This window comes from Aplysia californica, unplaced genomic scaffold, assembly GCF_000002075.1.
Source record: "Aplysia californica isolate F4 #8 unplaced genomic scaffold, AplCal3.0 scaffold00450, whole genome shotgun sequence".
NCBI lineage: Eukaryota > Metazoa > Mollusca > Gastropoda > Aplysiida > Aplysiidae > Aplysia > Aplysia californica.
This window is the reverse complement of record NW_004797720.1, coordinates 133,039-150,986: the sequence shown is the minus strand read 5'-3', so window position 1 is coordinate 150,986 and position 17,948 is coordinate 133,039. Positions and strand designations below refer to the sequence as shown.

At 41.6% G+C, this 17,948-nt stretch overlaps 1 protein-coding gene across 1 annotated transcript in view; it reads right to left on the bottom strand.

Annotated features, from left to right (window-relative positions):
• Positions 1–9,769: 9,769 nt before the first annotated feature.
• The window catches only part of LOC101846833 (RNA-binding E3 ubiquitin-protein ligase MEX3C), a 37,048-nt gene continuing 28,869 nt past the window's right edge, over positions 9,770–17,948 (bottom strand). The window contains exon 3 of the mRNA XM_005105048.3: positions 9,770–10,361. Coding sequence (XP_005105105.1) covers positions 10,150–10,361 — 212 coding nt within the window. The 3' untranslated portion in view covers positions 9,770–10,149. The remainder of the gene's footprint in view (positions 10,362–17,948) is intronic.

The following is a 17,948-nucleotide window of genomic DNA, read 5'->3' as shown; positions in this document are numbered from 1 at the left end:
CCAAGAATTGTCCACGAGGAATTAAATTTTGACACAAAAAAACAGTGACAGAAGGTGAGTCAAGAGTATCCAAACCTTAATGAAGAACAAAGAGTAGTGTATGATGCTGTGATAGAGTCAGTTGTACAGAAGCAAGGCAAGATATTTGCCCTGGAGGGAAGTGGAGGGACTGGGAAAACCCACACTATAAACCTGATTACCTGATTCTTGCGGCTATCCGTTCCTTTAAGAAGATTGCCCTTGCTACAGCTCTGTCAGGCATTGCAGCAACTCTGCTCTCAAATGGCAGAACATTACACAGCAAATGCAAAGTACCTCTGGGTATGAACGAACAGTCCATGTGCAGTGTGAGTCCCCGAGATGCCAATGGCACTTTATTACGCCAAACAGAGCTGTTCATCATTGATGAAGTATCGATGGGCCACAAACACATCTTTAAAGCCATAGACCGAACACTTTAAGACATATGTGGGAATAACTCTCTGTTCAGTGGGCTAACTGTGCTGACGTCGGGTGACTGGCACCAAATACTACCAGACGTTCGCCATGGCTCAAGATCACAGATAGTCAACGCAACCCTGAAATCATCATATCTGTGGGAGCATGTCAATGTGCTTAGACTGACAACACTGACAAGAAACATGAGGGTGAGACTGTTGATTTCTCCAACTACAGAGATGGCAAACACAACGTATGCAAGCAAATCCGGGAGTTTGTGATAAAACTGCCAGATGACATCACAGTGAACAGCGAACGAGAGTTGATAAATTTTGTCTTTGGTAACTTGCAGTCCAACACAAATCCTGACTGGCTGGCTTCCCGCTGCATCATCAGCCCCACCAACACAGAAGTAGACAGAATCAATAATCTGATCATGCAATCCTTTTCCCGGAGAAGAAAAGTCTACAGGAGCAGTGATTCGGTGGAAGAAAATTAACACCAATACCCCATCGAATTTATCAATTCTCTATGTCCGTCAGGTATGCCACCCCACAAACTAACATTGTCCTGTTGCTGAGAAATTTGGATCCCACAAACGGCCACTGCAACAGGACTCGATATGTGGTTCAACACCTTCATTAACATGTAATTGATGTAGTTGTTGCTTGTGGTCCACAAGCCGGAAAGAGACTTTTCATCCCAAGGATGCCCCTCATGCCTTCAGACAACATATTTCCCTTCCATATTCGATGGAAACAATTTCCGGTCAGACCTGCTTTTGCAATGACTGCCAACAAAGCTCAGGGACAGACTTTGATAAGGACAAGAGTTTCTTTACAGGACGATTTTTTTTTTCACATTGACAATTATATGTCGCAATGAGTCGTGTTGGGTCTAGGGACTCTATTAGAATACATGCAAACAGACTTGCTGCCCAGGACGGAGTTCCAGATGGCGCATATACCAGCAATGTTGTCTACACAGAGGTCCTACGGCAATGAATCAGGTACTGGTACAAACATTTATCTTGGGCTTTCCTATCACTATATCACCATTTGTAGAACGGGTCTGTGTCTTGTAAGTTTAAGACATTTACCTCAGAGACATTTATTTGGTTCTTTTACTTTTTTAAAAATGCATACAATTGAGTTGTTTGGTTTGCATTTTTATACACACATGTATGTATCCCCCTCTGAAATATCAGAAAGCAGTGACCAACCCAGACAGCAATCAACGGAAGCAAGTGGTTCTATGGAGGAGACCAGCGCTGAACCGAGTGACTCAGAGCCTGCAGAGAGGAGACGACCCATCATCGCCCCTGCACAGGATAAGATGAAGAATTAAATCGTATAAATTCTGAAATTTTATATATTCTGAACAACAAAATATCAAGTGGGTAGAGTACAGACCTGTAAAAATAAACTTAAACATTGTGAAAAAGATAAAGAAGAGTTAGAAAAAAGGGAGTGCTTATTTAGGCCACATATGGCCTAAATAAGGTAAGGGAGGGAGATTTAGCTTATTTAGGCCACAGTGGACTGTGGCCTAAATAAGGTAAGGGAGGGGGGTTTAGCTTATTTAGGCCACACATGCTCAAACTACCTTTTTCAGGCAACTGAGTTCGTTCCACTTTCATAATGGTGCACCTTTCTCATTTAGTACGGTTTTGTCTCAGTGTACAACTTATAAATCATAACCATAATGAATATTGTAAAGAACAAAGCACAATACGCAAAATTTTGCTCAATCCCAATGGTTTGAATGAGGGCCAGATTTTTCCTTCATGGAGGGGCAAAAGCTAGGCTACCATTTTGGCACACTTTGGTCCAGTGAAAAGGTCAAATCCTCCGAATGGACTTCCGGGTTAAATTTGGGGTATAAAAAGAGTGTACACTACGTGGCTGAGTCAAAGTTACACTATCTTTGCCTGAGTGACACTCTTTCGTACTGTCTCGTAGTAGTACATGTAGGCTAGTAGGCCTAGTAGTAGTAGTAGCAAAGATCGTGTAGAGAATATTTGGTAGTAGATTCTATCCAGTAGGCAGTTTAGTGAACGTACTCGTGGAAGGGCGAATCAGCCTCGATAAGCCCCGTAGACTTTTGTGATCGGCCACGAAGCCTCCTGTTTTGATGGGTCTAGATCTAAACAACTCAGTGTTATTCGCATTGCCACATCCGACAGGCCTAGATCTACATCTTTTTAAAAGGAAAAGAAAGATCATCAAAATGGTTGAATTCGCGTGAAAATCGATTCGGTAGAACTAGAACTATTAAAATTTGCTTCTGAAAACAAGGCAATTTTTATACGAAGGCCATTTTTATAACTCGATGAAATAAAAACTACTGGCTGTGTACTGTGTTATTCTGTATAAAAATAAATTATGAAACTTCAGGACGTATTATTATTTTCCAGCATCTTTTGACGCCTGAGCTGTAGAGGCCAGAGGTTGAAGTTTTCACAACACTAATAGATCTAGTAATAGGGTTAGGTAATAGGGCTTTCCGTAAAAAATGCATAGATCTACAAAAGCCGAACCACGGAATCGACCGGGCACCTCGCTCTCCCCTGCACACTGTGATAACGTGTTGCTTCGGTATCGCATTATTCAACTATTAATACGTGCGGCTATGGCAATTGGGATGTACTGACTGAAAAAAATTCAGTTTTGTTTTTATTTTACCATATATTTGACTTTAATAGTGCAGGCGATAGCAAGATCTAGATTCCCTGTCTAGAATCAGTAGTAGCAGGCCTATGCTAGAAGCAGCCAGAGAGCCTACAACTGCTAGATCTAGATCTAACTTATTATTGCTATGCCGTTGGGCTTTGGAATTGAAATAAAACGAATTGCACAGTTCTAGTTACTTTTAGATTCAGAAAGTAACTGTATTTCCAGAGTCAATAATAACAAATCTCACCATAACAATCACTTTTACTTGTATTAGAATAATTAGATCCAACTTTTTTTTTATAAAATCTGTTTTGCGCAAACTTAATATTTTCTCTACTTGTAGAGCACAGAATTTACATTGTAAGCCTCTGCTCAGTCTTTTAGTATACATAATAAAATACACACACACACACACACACACACACACACACACACACACACACACACACACACACACATATATATATATATATATAGAGAGAGAGAGAGAGAGAGAGATCTATATAATCATTTTATCTTGTTTTCGGGATATTTTTCAAACTTTTTTTTTCAACATGTCATAAAATCAAATTGTGCCATTTTCTTTGAAAATAATAGCATTAGCAGTGGACTTTTTAGACAGCGAGTCTCTGATTCAATATTTTGAAAAAAAAATGCTAATCAATGAAAATTGCAAATTGATAATAGTTTAGTCCTGTAGAGGATAGGTGGACTACGGGGTCTGCAGAGCGAAATACTAGGTTTTAGGATGTGAACCGCGGAGTCATCGTAGTGAAATAAGGTTTGGTTTAAGTAAGGATTGGTGGACCCCGGGGTCAACGTAGTGATAAATAAGCAGGTTTAAGGTGGACCCCAGGGTCTACCTAGCGAAATACTAGGTTTTAGGACAGGTAGACCCTGGGGTCCACCTTAAACCTACCTATTTCACTACGTTGACTCCAGGGTCCCCCAATCCTTAAAATTAAACCTAGATCTACATGTAGGCTACTTATTTCACTACATTGACCCCAGGGTCCACCAATCCTTAATTAAACCTAGATCTACTGATTTCACTACGTTGACCCCGGGGTCCACCAATCCTTAATTAAACCTATATCTACTTATAATTTCACTACGTTGACCACCGGCTCCGCCAGTCCTACTATAAAATAAACTTAGATCTACTTATTTCACTATGTTGACTCCGGGGTCCACCGATCCTTAGTTAAACCTAGATCTACTTATTTGACTACGCTGACTCTAGGGTTCACATCCTAAATCCTAGCATTTTGTTAGGTAGACCCCGGGGTCCACCTATCCTTTTGGCTAGATAGACCCCGTAGTCCGCCTATCCACTTTCTTGATAATAACTGAAAACAATACATGCCAGTTGTCATGAATAGTGAAGAAAAATGATGGGAAAAAAAGAGAATGAGGTAGACTATAATTTATCAAAAAAATTGCAAGTGCAAGTGAAGATCATAAAATAATTTTGTTATTTTCTGGTCATCTTTCCCGGTTTATAAAAAAAATTCAGTGGGCCAACTACTAGATCTATGTCTCTGAAGAACATTTTGCTTGCCTTTATTAGCTTTTTTCATGTACATGAAAGCATAGAATATATAGTTTCACACAAATATATGCACAATACTTTGAAAAAGAAAGATAAGGTCATTGGGTTTTTTTTCGGAATCCGTTTTACATTGAGAAAAGCGCTAAAAACAAGTTAAAAATTTTTAAGAATGCTCATAATAATATTAGTATTAGGAATCCGAAATTACTACCTAGTTGGCTTACTCTTTAATAACCATGAGCAGTTAAGAAAAAAAAAAAGACAATGATATAGGATTTGTCTACATATGACCATTAGCAATAAAGATTTTGCCCAATTTGTCCAATTATCCTTGCAGGTAAAATCACCCTGCACTGTACCTCAATAAGCACAAAAGGAATATTTCTGTGACTTTGTATAAAGGTGTGGCCTAAATAAGGTAAGGGAGGGGGGTTTAGCTTATTTAGGCCACAGGTGTGGCCTAAATAAGGTAAGGGAGGGGGGTTTAGCTTATTTAGGCCACCTGTGGCCTAAATAAGGTAAAGGAGGGGGGTTTAGCTTATTTAGGCCATATGTGGCCTAAATAAGGTCACCCTAGAAAAAAAGGTGAAGAGAAAATTAACAGATGCCAAAGCACAGGCAAAGGCAAGGGGGAAAAAGGTTGCAAAGTTAGAAAAGCTAATGAGTGAGGAAGGGGAGAAAATTAAACATATGCCTGGGAGACCTAGACTTGAAGAGAAAATGGAGGGCCTTGCAGAAGCCATATATAGCATCGTTGTGCCAGAAAGGAGCAGCTGATGAGTGCAGAAGAACTAGAAAATAAATACAATTAAAACAGTGGATGACTTAAAAAGAGCCTTACAAGAAAAGGGTTATATACTACTGACACGTTCTGGCTTTATTTCAGACTCATTCCTGAAATGTCTGAAGTACTGAAGTATCATTTCAGTACAGTCAACGTGAAATTTTGTTGGCCCCAAAATAACCAAAGAAAGCCTCACATTGACGGCCACTTTGCATCAGCCACGCACTGTAAAATGTGTCAAGGAATTAGCTTGCTTCATTGGCGGGGGCAAAGTGTTTTTTTTTGTCACAAGATGATAAGGCAAGGGTGCCAATTGGACTGCCCATATCCAAAAAGCAGTCTTTTGTGTTCATGCATCTAGACTATAAAGTGACCCTCCCTGACCATCGGGGAAAATCATAAACTCATTCCTTCTGTCTATGCCTGTTGTTTGCCAGACAAAGACGGAAGGATTGGGTACAGTGGACCCACTTATGTTGCCATTCAAAGTCCAGGCACAATTAAAGTTCAGCTGAAAGTCACATTGCTGTCTTTCAGAATATCTTGACTGAGGATTCTTTTAAAGAACATGCTACCATTGGTGATGAAGTGAACCCTTTGGTCTTCATTTTCGTTGATGGTGGCCCAGATAAAGCCTCCAAAAAAACAGAACTCCCCTGACGTGGGCGGCTACTTTTAAAGAGCTCAATTTTGATGCATGTTTTATTTTGTTCTCATGCTCCAGGTTCCAGTGGCCATTTTCTCGCTAACTTTACCTTTGACCAAAATCACAAAAATCTCAAATTCTATTCGAGACAAATGGGTACTTTTTTCACCACGGCATGCTTTTAGATGATACATAGCCTCATAATTCCCAAAACCAAGGAGCACCTGGTTCCATCACGTCTTGATAAAAACTATTAAGACAACGTTAGAAAAAGGTACATGTTCCGTGGCAAACATAACCAAGGCCATGGGCGCTGGGCAAATGCAAAATTGCTAATAGACATAAGTGAAAATAAGAGGGAGAGCAACGTAAAAACAAGCTCAGAACGCTACCGGCAAATTAAGCAAAATAGCAGACTGCTAACCACTATACTATCACCATCAGGGAAGACAACTTAGGACAATACAAAAAACAAACAAAAAAAGGATCCCTGACATAATGAAGACACACAGTTTGTCAAATAAACAGCTACAGAAACATGACTAACATAGTCTATGGTACAGTGGTCAAGTGCTTTGCCACTGCATGCACAAGACATGGGTTCGATTCCTATAAGGGGGAGGAGTTTTTCAAGTATCTCCGTCTTTCTGCTGGGACGACGCATCGCTCTTAGCCTGAAATAACCTGCCGACTAAATTTTGTCAATAGGGGTGTAAACACACACACACACAAATTACAAACAGAAAGATGACTGGTGAAGCACAAACAGAAAAGACACGGTTACATATAATCTCGGCATCATACTTCCCACCACCAACAGCACACTATGAAAGACATTAAAAAAGTGCTCACAATGTAAAATGTTTCATAAATGGTGGCATGAGATCTACACCTACTGCCGCATTTGAAATTCTGTCAAATGTTGAACCCCTGGGAATTCGCAGAGATAAAGCAGTTTTGGAGCTCCATGAAAGAACCAAAAGAATGTGCCCTAACCACCCAAACAGGAAATTAGTAGAAACATGGAAACCAAAGAAGCGACTTCAACATAAATCAGTGATGCATCGCATCACAGAACTATTGGAGAGCTACCATCTACCACAAAACAGTAGAGAAACCAAAAGAGCCAACCAAAACATCCCTCCCCACATTTCTATGGAAAAACCAATCATTAAAAATTATCTCAGAGACAATAGCACAAAATCTTCAGACCCAGTGAAGTTGATGCTTGCATCACATCAAACAATCGACAGCTATTCAGATGACTGGATACACGTCTATACAGACGGCTCTGCATTCAAAGGCACCACCAAAGCCAGATATGGAATACCAATACAATACCCAGATGGAAGTTCCAATGAGATCTCTGCAGCCTTTGGAGAGAAATGCAACAACTACGACGCAGAAATGATAGCAATTGAAACAGCACTATACCATCTCTGCACAGTTTTTGACACTCATCCAAACAAAACACAGAGTATAGTGATCTTCCCTGACTCACTGTCAGTCTTGCAAGCAATAGGAAATGATCACCATCTAAACGAACACTTGACACATATACTACTGTTTGGCTCCCATCATCTGATAACATTCTGTGGCGCCAACCTGGTAATGCAGTGGATTCTCGGACACTCAAACATACCTGGAAATGACAGAGCAGACACTCGCCAAAAGGGGATCTAGACGGGAACAACCCAACATTCCAACTTCATACAACACTGCAAAACAAATTATTAAAAGCAACAGCAAACAAGATTGGATGAACAGATGGGCCTTGGGAAAGACAGGTAGAGCAGTTTTCAAACATATGACTACAACAAAACGAAATGACAACATCAACCACCTACAGAGAAAGAAACAGACCACGATCTTCCGTCTACGAACAGAACATATACAGCTCAACTTTCACTTGAACAGAATAAAACCAGAACTTCCCCCAATGTGTCCATTGTGTGACTATGCATATGAGACTGTGGAACATCACCTTTATGCAACTTATGCAATGACCGTACCGTAACAATGACAAAAATAATGGGTATGGGCTATGTAGCCCAACTGGTCATTAACTTGTTCAACACACCAATGCACTGGGATTGATTATGAGTTCCATCGGATTTTCTTCTCACTCTTCAGGGAATGTGTTCCAGTAAGCCTTTGACAGGGCCCACTCTTAAAGGGACCTCCAACATAGTAACTGTATCTAGAAGGGTTTTATTTTCTTTTTAAAGTTATGTAAGAGTTCTACAGAACTTGCAACACAAATAGGTCACATAAGTGCAGAAGATTAGAGGCTTTACTACTACTAGAGTTGTTAGATTTTATAATAGTTTTATAGCACTTGCAACACAAATAGGTCACAAAAGTCCTGAAGATTAGAGGCGTTACTAAAGAGTAACATAACACCAGAGTGCCCGCCAGACATCCATTCAAGAAGTGGGTCCAAGTCAAACATAGAAAAAAGTTAAACATAATGTCCAAGATAGTGAAAGGAACTAAGGCTATTGGGGAAGTAAGCTGTACCAAGGAATGAAACAACATCTCTGATTACACCCCTTGACACAGGGTCTGAAGAAGAAGTTTTGGTTTAGTAAGGTTATATATGTGGCGCTCTTAACCGAAGGGGTGAATATCAACAGAGAAGTTGAAATGGGGAATCAGGCGTTCTCTGCTCACCTCTAAAGCCTCAACAGCACAAAGTCTGCTTCCACTATCAAGGCACCCCGGAACTGGTAGTTCACAAGAGAGTGACAAACATACAAAAGAAGTAGAGGGAAAGTGACGATAGTAAGGATGAGGGGGAAAAAAAGCAGCAGTTCCCCTATGTTGTTCCGGCACAGTGTAAGAGCATGACATAGATAAATCAGCTCATTGACAATTATACTGAGCATAAAAACATGGTTAGCCAAATGAACCTAGACTATGTACGGAAAGAGTTAACTCTTTATCTCCGGAGGGGGTTTTCCAACAATGCCCTCTTCTGGTATGAAAAATCTAAAAGTGACATGTGGGTCACTAAATTGGTTATCAAATCAAAACAAATTAACCTATTTTGACAGTTCTACATCTAATGAAACCACTCTCAGTAAAAGAGACCTGTTTTCGGCAATTACTGAAAATTAATTTTGCATCAGTGTCGTTGTAAAAAAATGTGCCAGCGCCGCTGTCAGTGGCTCACCAGCACAGAAGTTCCAACCGCAAGCCGCTAGGAGTAGCTAGCTGGAGATTAAGACAGGAAAACATATCTCTTTTCCATAAATTAGAATCTAGTCAATCTGAAACATTACAGAAAGGTGTCTTGACATGGTGGAATCAGTGCCTCCTCAGTTTTGGGGCTTATGGAGTTATATTATTAGCATAACCTGAAAGCTTGTTTATTTGCATTGCTTTGGAAGAAAATAAAAACACATCTGTCTTGAACAGATGCCAAGACTACGTTTAACGGAAGGAGGTCGGGGTCGCCTGGTGTCAGAGGTAAAAATAACAAGAAAATGCCCATCAAAGATTGGAAAATGTCCTTAGAAAATGCAAGTAATGATATTTTGTGCCTTTGATTAAAAGGTTCTTTAGTAAAAATTCACTCAGAAAGGACATAAAAGGTGTAGAACCCCCCCCCCCCCCCCCCCCCCCCAAAAAAAAAAAAACCAAAAACCCAAAAAAATTCCCAAAACAGATCGGCAAATATAGATTTCTTTAATTTCATTATTCTAAGGAGAGACTGATTTCACCACAGCACAACACAAAGCAGGAAGTAAAAGTATTCAGACACAAAAAATGCTCCACACATACATTCTACAGAAATATATGCTTAAACTACTAAATTACAATGTCAAACAGAAAAATAAATCTGTTTAAAGATTAGATTATTAACAGAAAAATCTTTTAACGCACTTTATAAATTCAGAAACGGTATACATTTCCAAGGCAGTTTAACAGCTTCACTTGATGAAGTCATCTTCATTTTGACACTCGCAGGACAGTCAGTTCAACACTTTTATTATGATTCAAAAAAGAATTCGATAAAAGACTTGGATTTCATGTCCGAAGCCTACAACGTTCAGCAGTAACCCTGAATCCTCTTACGGCACAAGGGACAGCTGCGTTTAGTCGTGCCCACGATTTTGAGGATGCACTTCTCACAAACATGCCTGTGTCTGCAAGGGTAGATTTCGACTAGCACTCGCTCCTCGAAACAAACAACACATTCCTCTTCAACAGACGTCCCGTTCCTCTTACGACGTCTCACTGTTCTGGGAGAAGTATCTCCTCCTGAGAAACAATAAAAAACAACAATCAAAATCACAATAATAACAATAATGAAAACAACAATAACTAATAATAACAATAAAATTCACAATAAAGACAACAATAATAATGTTTTAGATATATTCTGATATTATAGCCTAATATATGTGAGGCATCATGGTGAAATCAGGCGCCCATCAAAATAATGAAATCGAAGAAATCTGCGTTTTTTGGCCCATGGGCAGTTTTTATCCTTTTTTTTTTTTTACTCAACGCCTTTTGTGGCCAATTAAAAACACATTTAAGTGTGAATGTTACTGAAAAAAACATTGATCAAAGGCATAAAAAACGTAAATTTTCAGTTTCCAAGGACTCTCAGGCTATAGAAGTAACCAAACTTTGACGGCTATTTTATAGCTAATTTTTACCTCTGAAACCAGGCAAACTTGACCTCCTTCAATCGCAAGTAATTCAACTTTTATTCAGTAAAAATGGATTTTTTTCCACCAAAATGAAGGCAAACGAATAGGCTGATACCAATAAGTTAGTAACCCCATATGCCCAAAAATTGACTAGCGCGCCTGACTCCACCAAGTCGTGACACATATCACTAGCCGCGTGATTCAACCGCCTAAGTTGTATAAAAACTGTAATTTCTTTATGTTCATACGTATGAATCTGAATATAATACAGTGGAACTCGGATTCAACGAAGTCGCCGGGCCTGGCCTAAAACCTCGTTGAATCCGAGTGTTCGTTATAGCAAACACAAGAATTTGTGTAGATAATTACAGGCACTGAGCAAGTAATGTATAAAGAGAAGTCACAAGTAGTGCCTGAAATGCCTGCACATTATGATCTGTGTAAAAAAAAAGACCGATTCGTTCAAATGTACAAGCCTGTGTCATCTCCATTGTTTACCAAAAAGTTGTGTTGCTAATGCAGCAACTTTTGATTCCATAGACCAGCGCACAATTCTTTACGCAGATCTATGTCGAGACTAGCTTATCATTGTAATAATGATCAGCTACCGAGGGGAAAAATAAGACTGACACGTTCGTATTTGCGACGTTCAATGCCCGGACCGCAAGTGCGCCCCCCTTCCCCGACACGCACGCACAGCCATACGTGTGCAGGCCGCCCATCCGACCCCGACACACGCCAGAGTAGACACGTGCGCGTGCCAACAACGCATGTGTTGGTATGAAAAAAAGGACCCTGATTGGCCGCATGCAATCGGCTAAGTGAATAATGGTTCACGAAGCAGGTGCAATGGATAGTTTCCGGGAATAGACAAAGTTCATTCAGGTAGAAAAATGAGCGAAGCCGCGTCTGCGGGGGATGTTCACCCTGGAAGCGACCTCGTTGAATCCGAGCTCGCTGCTCTTTAAGTGCTCGTTGAATCCGGGTTATTCTAATTGATTTTAAAGAAGAAAAAAAAACGGGGAATCCATCTCATCTCGTTAAATCTGAGTTCTCGTTGAATCTGAGCTCGCTGAATCCAACTTAACTGTATAATAAGATGCAGGACAATGGTCCATAACAAAATCTTTTTTAAAAAAGCTTTCTCACATAAGTCACTGGACACAAGCAGTTTAGACCTACCAAAATCTGTGCGATTCAACCGCACAAAAGCAATTCATAATAGTTTTAAGAGTAATTATAAAGTTAAGAGTAATTATTTCAGTTATTTGGTTGGGTCTTCTGAGGTGGTACTGTTATTGGGCCCATGGAGTTGGTAAAAAAGACCATTCCTCTTAACATTCAATTTGTACTAGATGTTTTTGTTCAGTGTGTATCAATGGCAATGAACATTTGTAACAACTGAGTCCTTTTTGTTTCAGCCAGGTCTGAGTGGTCCGGAAATCGAACATCAAAGATAATGTTTTGTTTTCTGAAAACGTTCAGGATTATCCATAAGCACATAGACCATATCATTTTCAGGGACCTTCTGCTTGTACTGTGCGTGCTGTCCACTTCTATTTGTGTTTTGTTCCTTTTCAATGTATTTGTCCTATCTAGTGCAAATGTCGATGAGTACATTTGACAAGATAGCGTTTGGTCTGATAACTACAGCAATGAACATAGCATATGTATTGTCATTAGGCTCCTGCAGGAAGTTACAGACACAAGAAGAGCATTCATTGGCAATCAATGGTCCTTCTCCTTCTTGCAAAATGTGACAATTCACATCTTTGGTTTCCGAATTTTAAAGAATATAGACAGCTAATTTGGTCCTGTTATGCGTAGTCTAAACAGCCAAAATGCACTGCTCACAGCCGAACGCTCCGTATCCCGAACTCTAGCATGGAGATCATCAGGAGAGAATGCGTCGCTGTTTCGGGCTCTTCCTCTCTACAGCTTTTCTGACGCACCGAGCCCCCTCACCGATGTGAGGTCTCCATGATACTTCGACTGTTTTCCTCTGCTGCCAACTTTAGGATTCATTCCAGCCTGCGTCCTCTCGCTTCAACCAGATCCAGTGACTGGCTTTCTCTGCTGTCTCCTGAAGGGAGTTTGTGAGTTCGTTGCTTTTCTTTGCAGTAAGTCCTGCCACTCTCATCCATTTACGGGCGCTTGTTGCTACAAAACCTCTGCATCCTACCTCTACCGGAAAATGGGTTGCCTTCCATCCTGCCTCCTCACATTGTTCGACGAGTGCCTCTTTACGGTTTTCTCTCCGCTCATGAGCGGCATAGATACAGTGGAAACCTGATATAACAGGGATGGTGGGAGTAGAGAAAATGTCCTGTTATATCCGATCCCTGTTAAATCAGAAATGCAAGGAAAGTAAGTAGTAAGCATTTGTGGACTAATCCAGCTGTAGTTATTCATGGGTAGTTTCCTTTGCCACAAGTACCCACGAACAGGGGTTTTGGCACCAACTTTCTCCTAGCCTCCTTAAACCGCATCAGAAAAGCTTGGTCCACAGCATCTGCATCAGGTAGTCTCATCTTCTTTCGATCCAGAGCAAACTTTCCATTAGGGTATGCTGCCACTATCTTCTCTCTATCCTTGACAATGGTGTAAATCGACCTTTGTGGAATGTCGAACTGACGACAAATCTCTGCCAGTGGAGCTTGCTTTTTGTCAAGAGCCTGGATTATTTCGAATTTTTTTGGTCAATTGAAAGACATTTTCTCTTGCGCTTGACTTCGTAGGTGACAGTAGACACATTACGCAAACGTTGCATGTGCTTGCAGTGGCATGGCTTGCATGGGCTTGCTTCATCACTGCTTCTCTCTCTCTCTCTCTCTCTCTCTATCTCTCTCTCTCTCTCTCTCTCTCTGTCTGTCTGTCTGTCTGTCTGTCTGTCTGTCTGTCTGTCTGTCTGTCTCTCTCTCTCTCTCTCTCTCTCTCTCTCTCTCTCTCTCTCTCTCTCTCTTTATCTCTCTTACTTTTTACACATTGTTAGCGAGCCTTTGTCCCTGCTATAACCGGTTGGGCTCCGATGGGGCCCTGTTATTGCCGATAACTTTAAAAGAGACAAAGAGTAGGAAAAAACGGGGATTTAAAAAATCCCTGTTATTACCGGATCCCTGTTATTACCGGGCCTGTTATATATGGTTTCCACTGTATTGTCCTCGTGGGGCACCGTGAGCTCTACCAAGTGCACCTCTTTGGTTTTTTTCCTCCCATAACACAATGTCTGGCTTTTTTGTAGTTGGAATGGGAAAGAATCTCTCAAAGCCCTTTAAGTCAGCGGCTACCTCCCATGTGCCTCCACTCTGGTCTTCCATGGCTTCGTTCGCTTTCTTTCTTTCGGTAACCTTGATTCCTTGCGGAACGAACGCAATCTTGGTGAGTCCATGCTTCTGTATCTTGGGGGCATATTTTCCTTCTTCCACCTGTTTTGTCGCCATTGTCGTGAGCACTTTCAGCACCTCATTGTGCCTCCAGGTGTATCTGTTAAGAGCCAGGTTGCAGTTTGACAAAATATGCTTCATGGTTCCTAGCTTACCGCATCTACACTTGTTGTCCTCCTGTACCTTCCATCTAACAAGGTTCACCGGTGAAGGCAGAACATCATACGAAGACCGGAGAAGAAAGCTTAGCCTTGCATGATGCATTCCACTTCCAGATGTCACTCTACCCGACTTTTCTTTCCACTACATGCTCTTCCCATCTGGTCATTTGTCCTTGCTGGCTACACTGGATGAGATGAATTTCTCGCCTCTCTGCCTCCATCTTTTGCATATTTCTTGTTGCAGCTTTTCTTCTGTCTCGCTGAGACATTTTCCTGAAAGATCTAAAGTCGCCATTACCAAGCCCTAATCTGTCAGGTTGCGCTGGACCGACAATGTCGCCATGCTCCAATGCAGAGAGGATCTCCTCAGCTGCAACTTCTGCCTTCCACTTTCTGGCTGTTTTGACATCTGGAGGTTTTCCACTGATCTCCTTATCCCTTGATTCTCTCAACATCAAAACGGTTCTAATCTTGCCTGCTTTGTAGATCTCCACAATTGACGTGAGAGGTAGTTGAAGCGCACCTCTATGTCTGTACAGGGATGACGTGTTAATAGTACGGGGTAGCCCCAGCCACTTCCTGATGTAGCTGTTACACTTTCTTTCGATCATCTCAACTCTTGACAGAGCAACTTCATACATTGTCAGTGGCCACGCCAATCGAGGGTAGAGGGCAAACTGTAGACACCATATCTTATTCTTTCCTGGAAGCTTTGTCTGGTCAATTGCTTTCAGCCCATTTTCAGCCTGCTTCATGATTTCCACGCCTTGACTCCTATCAGACAGAGTTCCTGAGTACCACCGACCCAAACTCTTCACAGGTTGTTCTTTTACTGTGGGCATTTGTTCCCCTGCAATTGTAAACTTCAGTTGCTTCTGTTTTCCTTTGTGAATAGTCAGGCTTCTAGATTTCTTAGCTTTAAACTTCATCCTGGCCCAGGTGATAAGCTTATCAAGCCGATTCAACACACTTTGCATTGTGTCTTCATCTCTTGTCAGTAGGGTCAAAGGCTTTCTTTGGTGATCTGACCTTTGCTTCTTCTTCAGAGCATTTTGCACATCTCAGTAGCATCTCTATTACCAGGATGAACCAGATGACCGATATAGAGCAGCCAGCTGCAATCCCAATCTCAAGTCGGTGCCATTCTGTTGTGAAATTTGTGGCTGAGAATCGCATCTGGAAATTACTATAGTATTCTCTCATGATGTTTTGCACCTCTTGCGGGACGTAGAAAAAATCCATTGCCTTCATCAGCAATTTATGGGGAACAGACCCGTAGGCATTCGCAAGATCCAACCATACTACGTTTAAACTTTCCATGTTTTTCATGGCCTCTTGGATTGTGTCCCAAATGGTGAAAGCATGCTCGATGCAGCCTGGGATCCCTGGTACCCCGGCTTTCTGAACCCTTTCATCCACATAGCCATTACTTTGCAAATATGCTACAGTCCTCTTTGCAAGTATTCCCATAAAGATCTTGCACGTCACGTTGATGATTGAAATAGGTCTGAACTGTCCTATCTCCTTTGCATTCTGTTCTTTGGGTAGATACACGCCCTCCGCTCTGCACCAATCTTTGATGATTTCTTTGTCTTTCCAAAGGCCTCTTAGCATCTCAAAGAGGATGTGTCTCAGCGTGTCGCAATACTTGAACACCTTATAAGACACGCCATCTCCTCCAGGTGCACTTTTTGCTCTTGCTTTTTTTACAAACTCATCTACTTCTTTCTCTCTAATTGGTCCCAGGTAATATTTGACGACGGGGGCAGCTGGACGCTTCAGGCCTCTCATATAACGAAGCGGTTCTTCTCTTCTTGAATAGAGTTGACGATGTTGGAAATTTGATGTTGTGGGATAGCGTTCCAAGCGTAGGTTAGGCTTTGAATCAGCTGAGCGTTGTTCTGAGGAGAGGGACTCATCTCTGGATTTGACGCCCAAAAATATCCCACACATGTTCAATCGAGTTCATGTCGGGAGATACTGCTGGCCAGGGATGGATGAAACCGAATTGTCGTTGTGCGAGGTAAGCTTGTGTCACCCTGGCATAAAGGGCTGGAGCGTTGTCCTGTTGTAAGGTGTAGCCTGGATGGTTCTGCATAAACGGTGCCACATGTAGCTGCAAGATGGTGGCTACGTAGTTGGCGCCATTCAGGGCTGCCGGAACATGTACCAGTGCCGTCCTCCGGTCTGTTGTGATTTCGCTCCAGACCATCACCTGCCCATATCCCCATTTAAGGATTTCATGTACACACTGGTCAGCAAACTTTTCATTTCGATGGCGATATACCCGAATTTAACAAAATTTAACCATTGTGATTAGACTCATCCGTGAAAAGGACCTGAGATCACCAGTCTTGTCTTCGTAAAGTGATTGTTAGCCCATAGCAAGCCAGCCTGTCTGTGATGGAGACGTAGTTCGTTTCGCTGTACTTGCATTCTCGCCCTAAAGACAAAATAAGACATAAAAAGTGGGATGTAGACAAGCATGCCGTTATGATAATCAGAACAATTTGAAGAAGAAGACGAAGAGGATGGTGATGATTATGATTTCGGAGTGTGATTGTGGTGATGGTGATAGTTAAGATAGCGGCAATGGAGGGTTGTAGGATTAATAAGACTTGAAGTTTTATCGCTCACCCGTTCTTTATAGGAGCACTCATTCAGTCACACTCAGCTCAAGTTGTCATTCAGATTAATGTTTTTAAGCTAGATGTAGGTATACGATTTGAACCGAGTGAAATGTATGCAGGAAGAAATAAACTTGCCTTATGCCATGTTCCAGGAGCTGACGAATAACGGTCTGTGAGCTCATTGGTTGGTGTTGCGGAGGGTCCTGGCCATATGCGAAGCAGACTGGAACCTGTCCCTCAGGTGGGTGGTGCGGATATACCGATCCTCTGCCGGGGTGGTAACCCACGGCCTCCCTGATCTTGTCCGGTCTCTTGTTGTACTTCCTGTGTTCATGTACCTGGTCTGCAGACTGTAGATGGTTTCCCTGCTACAGTTTAAAATCCTTGCCACATCCGCCACGGGAACACCTGCTTCGAGATGCCCTACAGCGCGCCCTCGCTCCTCTGCACTGAGACGAGGCATGATTGAAAGTCAACCTTTTTCTAAATTTCTGAAGCTAGCATTTCAAATGCAAGCGATGTTTTCATAAACTTATTACACACCTTTTGTGGGTTTTGAAATAAGCTACACGTTGATAGCAAAGACAACACAGAAAACTAACGCTTAACAGAATAAAAACTTAACAAATGAAATCATACTAAACACACAGAAGTGAGCGAACTCACTTAGTTATGATGTCAAAATTGATTCAGAAGACAGTAGAACAAACACACTGCACGGTACATAAATATCATCATAAGATAAATCATTTTGATTTAACAGCATTGTGTTCAAAGAAAAGGAGTCAAGATTCTTTTGGAAAAGAGTATATAGTGCAGTAGATACGTTCAACACCATACTGACAAATCTGCTTCCAAGTCCATGCACACTAGACAAAGTGTGGTCCCATCCACTGGGTTTTATGCAAGGCGCATGTTTCGGGCGAACGAATTCGGTCGATTAGCCAAGCATGCGGCTTCTGGCCCGTGGGTCTCTCTCTCTCTCTCTCTCTCTCTCTCTCTCTCTCTCTCTCTG